We start from the raw sequence: 9,381 nt of genomic DNA on the forward strand, positions 1-9,381 counted from the left end.
TAAGGAGGGAGGATTTATTCTTACAGCCACATATCAGAAACAAATATGTTACACAGAATAAATTTAGCTGGTGTGGGATATATACATATATATATATATAAAACCCTTTTAATCCTTGAAAACCCCTGTTCTAGAAGGTTCTATGGTTAAGTGACTCACTCTGTAGAATGTTCTATGACACACCCCCAAAAGTGTATATATGTGTGTGTACGCTTCTGTTTGTATGAGTGTGCCTTGAGATGTGTTGGCTATTACTCCAGCAGAAAAGTTTGGAGAAAGCTTTGTGTAGAAAACTCATATTTTGAGCATTCTTGTAGAAGAATTACAAGTAGTGGCAGTCAATTGGGGTGACCATTGTTTTCAAGTGACCTTAAATAAGGACTTGGTGACTATTCTGCGTTATCAAAGTAACGTATGCCTGTGAGAAGACCGAAAGAGCAAGTCATTTCTCCCAGTGCTCACAGTGAGGGTAATGTTGGCCTGGGATTGTCTCCCTCGCTGCCGCTTATGAGGCCTACATTGGAGGATGTATTTGTCTTAAAGAACGATGTCCTATGCTGGGGCGGCTGTCCTGCTTGGCAGGCCGATTAAATGACGTGGTGGAAGACCGGGCGTGATGGCGAGCAGGCCTGGCCGTGCCATCCTCCCCTGGCAGCGTGTGGCACGGTGATAATGTGTGGGGCCACAACGAGTCTCCTACTCACAGGGACTTAGCTACTCATGGCCTCCTATGACAGCCGACTGGGAGAGACCAGAGACCAGAGCCCGGCTAACACCTCTACTGGATCTCTACTGGGCCGCAGTGTAGCACAGAGGGTAAGGAACTTGGCTTGTAACCAAAAGGTCTTGGGTTCGATTCGTGGGTAGGACACTGCCGTTGTACCCTTGAGCAAGGTACGTAACCTGCATTGCTTCAGTATGTATCCAGCTGTGTAAATGGATAAAAATGTAAAAATCCTATGTAAAAGTTGTGTCAGTCGCTCTGGATAAGAGCGTCTGCTAAATGCCTGTAATGAAATGTAATCTCAACAAAATTGTGAGGGCCTGAGACACTGTTCCATGTTTAATCAGCTTCTAAGAAGGGGGTACATGTACATTTTCATAATAAGACACACATTATATTATCAAAAGAAAATGTGTATTGAACTCCGCCCTTTTCAGGATTAGGAGTCAAATGCTTCGGAACATCTCTGTTGCCTTCTTGCACTCCACGTCAGTCCTTCCTGGAAACTAAACACAAAAAGTGCAGTAAATAAATGCTTAGCACTGGTGGAACTCTACTGGTCCTCACCATCTCAGTAATTGAGGCAGGGACATCTTCAGTCCTTTTATATACACTACATTTCCAGAAGTATGTGGACACCCCTTCTAATTAGTGGTTTCGGCTATTTCAGCCACACCCATTGCTAACAGGTGCATGAAATCAAGCATACAGTTAGGGGAAGACCCTTTCCTGTTTAAGCATGACAGTACCCCCACGCACAAAGCAAGGTCCATATAGAAATAGTTTGCTGAGATTGGTGGGGAAGAATCTGACTGGCCCGCACAGAGCCCTGACTTCAACCCCATCGAACACCTTTGGGATGAATTGGAATGCCAACTGTGAGCCAGGGCTTATCGCCCAACATCAGCGCCCAACCTCACTAATGCTCTTGTGGCTGGATGAGATTGAATCCCCGCAGCCATGTTCCAACATCTACTGGAAAGCCTCCCCAGAAGAGTGGAGGCAGTAACAGCAGTAAAGCGGGATTCAACTCCATATTAATGCCCATGGTTTTGGAATGAGATGTTCAAAAAGTTTGGAAATGTAGTGCATTTATTACATTATGGGGTTAATGGAGCTCACTCACTCTTAAATTCATGGTTCAGTATAAACGCTAAACACAATTTAGGTTTTTGTGTGGGTCTTGTGCAGACATAAGTTTAACAAGCAGATGGCAAATTATGTCTGCATTGATACTATTAAATTACAGTCCTCCAGTATAGCCTACGACAGCAATAGCCTCCTACTCATGCACTCACCTGGTTGCACACGGCTTTGCCGAACCGCACAAAAGTGGCGAAGTGTTCACAGTTGAGGCCGAAGAGATCGTACTGAAACTCCCGTCCCAGCAGCGCGTCCCGACGCCGCCGCATTTCCACCACGGGAGACGGGCGGAACGCGTGACGGCGGTTGCTGATCATAACGTGAGCCCCGCTGGGTACGTTAACATCGGCGACGCGCTGCCGTCTTATCTGGGTCCTGCCGATTAGTATATCCCCGGAAAAGGGAACCACTTTCTGGAGTTTGTAGCGGAACCAACTCCAACCTGAAGGTTCCTCATCTGCAAGGAAATTAGAGGTTAGGCCAGTTCCGACGATTTAACCTCCAAATTAATTTCACTAAACCAGTGAACTCAACGGCTGTGTAGACCTATCTGCAAACTGTGGGGAAACCCTAAAAAGAGCAGTCTCCGTTGGTGCTGGAGGCTACATATTGGGCATCCTCCGCCAAGGCGTAACTTGGCGGCCGGCATATGCTACCTGCAACCCCCCAATTGTCTGGTGATTGCCTTCTGATAAAATTGTGGCTGTGCTTGGCTGGTAAATAAGGGAAGCATTCAGACCTACAGTCACCAGGGACTTAAGGTTCTGACTGCTATCATCACCAGGCACGTGCACAGATAGACACCAGCATATCCTGGAGCATATGTCCCTGCCCCGAGACAGCAAAGGTGCTCTTTTGGCAGCAGCAATTTTTGTTAAATGGCAGGTGCTCTGCGATTGCAATCTCTCCAAACCAACCCCCTCCCCAGTTTGTGATAGCAATCCCCCCCGTCCCCATCCCTGGTCCCAATCACAATCTACCCTTTAACCCCCCAGGCCAGATTTTCAGCATATAATGTCCAAAACGTCTGTGCCGTGACTCAAAAGTGTGCCCATTGCCTCTACTCTACTCTATTACTGATTACCTGGCAGTCTTACCTGGCACAGCAAAATGGATCACGTGTCCGTCACCATCGTACACGCCCCAATGCGAGAATCCAATCGGGTACGAGAATTCGATTAAATCTCCAAACCGGGCCTTGGACACAACTTCTCTCACCTGTCAAATTATAACACGCTGTTTAGCGAATCTCATTGTGGCAGTCCAGAGACTGTTCAGCATGTTATGTTTACATGTGAAACATACAAAGCAGAGAGAGAACAACTGTTTAAAGAATTAGCTGACATGGGGATTTCTGATTGGCTGGAGTCCACCATAGAGAAAGTGCATCCACCCAACTCTATGAATGCTTCAAATTAAAAGACAAAGACATTCCAACATTGCAAAGATAATTTCTTGTTTCACCATGTTCAAGGTGCGCTGCAACGTGGATATGTTTATATGCATATATTATAGAAACCTAAACATTAATACAACTGACTTCTGAACAGAGGCCGGAATTAGCTGGGAGATGCTGGTAAGAGAAATACACACCCATAAAATGATCCAAGACATTCATCCTCTTAAGAGGCAGCAAATCATTTGACCATTTCAAGATCTGGCTTCTCAGTGCAAAAATGCTGGCAATACAATTCATTCTGCCACTATCAAACCAACCCTTAATAATCCCTTTTTATGAAATTCTTAAACATATTCTCTGAAAAATAGACTTCTAACTATACACAGCAAAATCAAGTATATGTCCAAAAGCAAAGATAAAATTAACAGACTTGGACTGTATTATCACGTTAGATGTAGTATATAATGGTCAGTTTTGTCTTTGATCCAGGAGATCAATGTTTTTTCAAATTGTACTTTTGAAAACTTGAGTACATTAAAACTCAGATACTTGATTTGAGTATTTCTTTAAATAGGTGACTTGTACTTCTGCTAGAGTAATTATTTAATGGTGGTATCTTTCCATTAACTCAAGTATATTTGAGTACTTTTACCACCACTGCTAACACTTTAGATAAGTTATCTCCTATAAAGGCAATAACAAAAATATTAATATTATAATATGGAGTTTGTTGGATTACCTGTTCCTTGTAGTCCATTGACTTTTGTATGTCCACACAAAATGACACCAAAACGAATGTGGGCTGACGATTTCACTGCTGTTCTCCTTTTATTTGGCCAAAAGGCCAACTTTAGCAAACTTAAGCAAACTTTCAGTTTCTGCTTGAGTCTCCACGATAACACCTCGCTTTGCATGATCATAATTTGCAGTTTACAACTGACGCATGACCCTCAGCTTAACGACAGGAGTTATTTGAAATGTATAATGTTTAACTCTCTCTAACTCTGACCCTCACAGATGAATACACATTGAAGGAAAGTGGAACACCACCTGCAGGGCAGGGGGAGTGAAGTCCAAGAACATACTGCTGCTGTTGCTGTAGTGAAAGTGGAAAAAGGAACTTCTCTGAAGATAAGACATGTCCAAAACGTCTGTGCCGTGACTCAAAAGTGTGCCCATTGCCTCTACTCTACTCATTACTGATTACCTGGCAGTCTTACCTGGCACAGCAAAATGGATCACGTGTCCGTCACCATCGTACACGCCCCAATGTGAGAATCCAATCGGGTACGAGAATTCAATTAAATCTCCAAACTGAGCCTTGGACACAACTTCTCTAACCTGCCAAATTATAACACATTGTTTAGCGAATCTCATTCTGTGTCAGTTTATCAGCTAAAAGTCACTGATTGTAGCTATACGCCTAAAGTGAGTAGCCAGAAACCTTGAAATGGCAGTAGCAGAGATGGCTGCTGAGAGCGATGACGAACCCAACATTTCCAGTACCAGTGCAATGACGACCATCCATGGCCTTATTTAAAAGAAATGTTTACCTTTGTTGGAGAACAAAACAACTCAAACAAGATGAAGACTGTCTACTTTGTTTGCCACAACCCAGGGAAATAAGTGCCATCAAATTTGAGGAAGCACATCGAAGTAAGCTAAATAACATTGGCTACAGCAACTGCATATTCAAACCAAGATTAACGAGACTAGCTAGCTAGCTAGTGAACGTTAGCTTGCTGTTATTAGCCAAGCAGGAAAGTGTTTGCTGTAACCATTAAAATCTTTCTGAATGGAGATTCCTTTGGGATTTGGATGTGACGACACCAGGCAATCTCAAGTGACATTAGCTAGCTAACATTAGGCTTGCGTGGACTCAATAAAGGAATGAAACAATATTGTCACAACCCGCCTTACCTCGTTACAGGGCATGTAAAGAGTGAATGTGCAGGCAGTGGCTAGGGTCAGACACGCATATGACGGTCATTCCAATTCATTTAGCTATGATGAGTTTGTCTTGTTAAATTATTTATCACTGTGTTTAGATCGTTTTCTTTTTGAAATAAGACTCCCCTTACAAAAAACTAGGAAACAAAGTTGACTTTTATTAGGTATACTTACGTTTACAATATACAATTGTATTTGTGTATTGTTAGTCACGTGCAGCTATAAAGAGCAGAGCCTGGAGCATTATCTACTACAGTAAGTGAAGGCACTTTTTTCCCATCTCGGGGTAAACAAGGTACTAGAGAATTCAAACATGCCTGCCCTTTATTGGCACCTTATGCCATCACACTATACAGAGATGTTAGATGTTGTATATAATGGTCGGTTTTGTCTTTGATCCAGGAGATCAATGTTTTTTCAAATTATACTTTTGAAAACATGAGTACATTAAAACTCAGATACTTGATTTGAGTATTTCTTTAAATAGGTGACTTGTACTTCTGCTAGAGTAATTATTTAATGGTGGTATCTTTACATTAACTCAAGCATGTTTGAGTACTTTTACCACCACTGCTAACACTTTTGGGAAGTTGTCTCCTATAAAGACAGTAACAAAAATATTATTATAATGTGGAGTTTGTTGGATTATCTGTTCCTTGTTGTCCATTGTCTTGTGTATGTCCACACAAAATGACTCCGAATCGAATGTGGGCTGACGATTTCACTGCTGTCCTCAGTGGGCAGTCAGAAAGTTTACATTTTGTTACAGATTTTATTTGCTCAATTTCTTAAGCAAACTTTCAGTTTCAGCTTGAGTCTCCATGATAACGCCTCGCTTTGCATGATAATAATTTGCAGTTTATAACTGACACATGACCCTCAGCTTAAGGACAGGAGTTATTTGAAATGTATAATGTTTAACTCTCTCTAACTCTGACCCTCACAGATGAATACACATTGAAGGAAAGTGGAACACCACCTGCAGGGCAGGGGGAGTGCAGTCCAAGAACACACTGCTGCTGTTGCTGCAGTGAAAGTGGAAAAAGGAACTTCTCTGAAGATAAGAAACACACAGAGATGCCTGCTGGTCTTCAAACAACTACTGCTACAGATTTCATACTCTAACCAGATGAAACTCTCTCCTGTAACTTATTTCATGAGATGGGCCTCAATACCATGCATGCCCGAGACACTGCCAAGCAGAAGGTCAGCAGCATATTAACATTAACTGTCTCTGTCTGCCTACCATTGAAGCTGAAATGTTCCAATTTGTTAAATATTACAGATGCTCACAAAGGGGCTTCAGCGAAGTCAACACCGGTGTCAGTGGAAGCTCTGTCCCTGGGCGTGCCTCTGAGCATTCCCAACCATAATCTATTACAAGAATGAAGTGCAGACAATGGAAGGAATGCAGTTTCCCAAGCTCGGTCCTGGACCTCTGCTCGTTTTCATTCCGTCCGTAACAGAAATTCCTTACATATGGTGGGCTGTTAATTGTTTTCCCTGAAATGCTCCTAATGTTTAAGGAGGGATGATTTATTCTTACAGCCACATATCAGAAACAAATATGTTACACAGAATAAATTTAGCTGGTGTGGGATATATATATATATATATATATATATACATATATATATATAAAACCCTTTTAATCCTTGAAAACCCCTGTTCTAGAAGGTTCTATGGTTAAGTGACTCACTCTGTAGAATGTTCTATGACACACCCCCCAAAGTGTATATATGTGTGTGTACGCTTCTGTTTGTATGAGTGTGCCTTGAGATGTGTTGGCTATTACTCCAGCAGAAAAGTTTGGAGAAAGCTTTGTGTAGAAAACTCATATTTTGAGCATTCTTGTAGAAGAATTACAAGTAGTGGCGGTCAATTAGGGTGACCATTGTTTTCAAGTGACCTTAAATAAGGACTTGGTGACTATTCTGCAATATCAAAGTAATGTATGCCTGTGAGAAGACCGAAAGAGCAAGTCATTTCTCCCAGTGCTCACAGTGAGGGTAATGTTGGCCTGGGATTGTCTCCCTCGCTGCCGCTTATGAGGCCTACATTGGAGGACGTATTAGTCTTAAAGAACGATGTCCTATGCTGGGGCGGCTGTCCTGCTTGGCAGGCCGATTAAATGACATGGTGGAAGACCGGGCGTGATGGCGAGCAGGCCTGGCCGTGCCATCCTCCCCTGGCAGCGTGTGGCACGGTGATAATGTGTGGGGCCACAACGAGTCTCCTACTCACAGGGACTTAGCTACTCATGGCCTCCTATGACAGCCGACTGGGAGAGACCAGAGCCCGGCTAACACCTCTACTGGATCTCTACTGGGCCGCAGTGTAGCACAGAGGGTAAGGAACTTGGCTTGTAACCAAAAGGTCATAGGTTCGATTCCTGGGTAGGACACTGCCGTTGTACCCTTGAGCAAGGTACGTAACCTGCATTGCTTCAGTATGTATCCAGCTGTGTAAATGGATAAAAATGTAAAAATCCTATGTAAAAGTTGTGTCAGTCGCTCTGGATAAGAGCATCTGCTAAATGGCTGTAATGAAATGTAATCTCAACAAAACTGTGAGGGCCTGAGACACTGTTCCATGTTTAATCAGCTTCTAAGAAGGGGGAACATGTACATTTTTATTATAAGACACACATTATATTATCAAAAGAAAACGTGTATTGAACTCCGCCCTTTTTCCGCCCTTTTCAGGATTAGGAGTCAAATGCTTCGGAACATCTCTGTTGCCTCCTTGCACTCCACGTCAGTCCTTCCTGGAAACTAAACACAAAAAGTGCAGTAAATAAATGCTTAGCACTGGTGGAACTCTGCTGGTCCTCACCATCTCAGTAATTGAGGCAGGGACATCTTCAGTCCTTTTATATACACTACATTTCCAGAAGTATGTGGACACCTCTTCTAATTAGTGGTTTCGGCTATTTCAGCCACACGCTTTGCTAACAGGTGCATGAAATCAAGCTTACAGTTAGGTGAAGATCCTTTCCTGTTTAAGCATGACGGTACCCCCACGCACAAAGCAAGGTCCATATAGAAATAGTTTGCTGAGATTGGTGGGGAAGAACCTGACTGGCCCGCACAGAGCCCTGACTTCAACCCCATCGAACACCTTTGGGATGAATTGGAATGCCAACTGTGAGCCAGGGCTTATCGCCCAACATCAGCGCCCAACCTCACTAATGCTCTTGTGGCTGGATGAGATTGAATCCCCGCAGCCATGTTCCAACATCTACTGGAAAGCCTCCCCAGAAGAGCGGAGGCAGTAACAGCAGTAAAGCGGGGTCCAACTCCATATTAATGCCCATGGTTTTGGAATGAGATGTTCAAAAAGTTTGGAAATGTAGTGCATTTATTACATTATGGGGTTAATGGAGCTCACTCACTCTTAAATTCATGGTTCAGTATAAACGCTAAACACAATTTAGGTTTTTGTGTGGGTCTTGTGCAGACATAAGTTTAACAAGCAGATGGCAAATTATGTCTGCATTGACACTATTAAATTACAGTCATCCAGTATAGCCTACGACAGCAATAGCCTCCTACTCATGCACTCACCTGGTTGCACACGGCTTTGCCGAACCGCACGAAAGTGGCGAAGTGTTCACAGTTGAGGCCGAAGAGATCGTACTGAAACTCCCGTCCCAGCAGCGCGTCCCGACGGTGCCGCATTTCCACCACGGGAGACGGGCGGAACGCGTGACGGTGGTTGCTGATCATAACGTGAGCCCCGCTGGGTACGTTAACATCGGCGACGCGCTGCCGTCTTATCTGGGTCCTGCCGATTAGTATATCCCCGGAAAAGGGAACCACTTTCTGGAGTATATCGCGGAACCAACTCGTCAGTTGTTCCTCATCTGCAAGGAAATTAGAGGTTAGGCCAGTTCCGACGATTTAACCTCCAAATTTATTTCACTAAACCAGTGAACTCAACGGCTGTGTAGACCTATCTGCAAACTGTGGGGAAACCCTAAAAAGTGCAGTCTCCGTTGGTGTTGGAGGCTACATATTGGGCATCCTCAGCCAAGGCGTAACTTGGCGGACGGCATAGGCTACCTGCAACCCCCCAATTGTCTTGGTGATTGCCTCCTGATAAAATTGTGGCTGTGCTTGGCCGGTAAATAAGGGAAGCATTCAGACCTACAGTCACCAGGGAC

The 9,381-nt window shown here is 43.7% G+C and overlaps 1 protein-coding gene across 1 annotated transcript; it reads right to left on the reverse strand.

Annotated features, from left to right (window-relative positions):
* Positions 1 to 1,149: 1,149 nt before the first annotated feature.
* Positions 1,150 to 5,001, reverse strand: LOC135234801 (phospholipase A and acyltransferase 4-like). Its single transcript, XM_064299751.1, has 4 exons — positions 4,006 to 5,001; positions 2,965 to 3,085; positions 2,023 to 2,324; positions 1,150 to 1,230 (listed from the first exon to the last, which is right to left on the reverse strand). Exons 1-4 carry the CDS (start codon positions 4,021 to 4,023, stop codon positions 1,171 to 1,173), a joined length of 501 nt encoding a protein of 166 aa, XP_064155821.1. The 5' UTR covers positions 4,024 to 5,001; the 3' UTR covers positions 1,150 to 1,170.
* Between the last annotated feature and the right edge of the window lie 4,380 nt (positions 5,002 to 9,381).

This window comes from Anguilla rostrata, chromosome 11 (genome assembly GCF_018555375.3).
Source record: "Anguilla rostrata isolate EN2019 chromosome 11, ASM1855537v3, whole genome shotgun sequence".
NCBI lineage: Eukaryota > Metazoa > Chordata > Actinopteri > Anguilliformes > Anguillidae > Anguilla > Anguilla rostrata.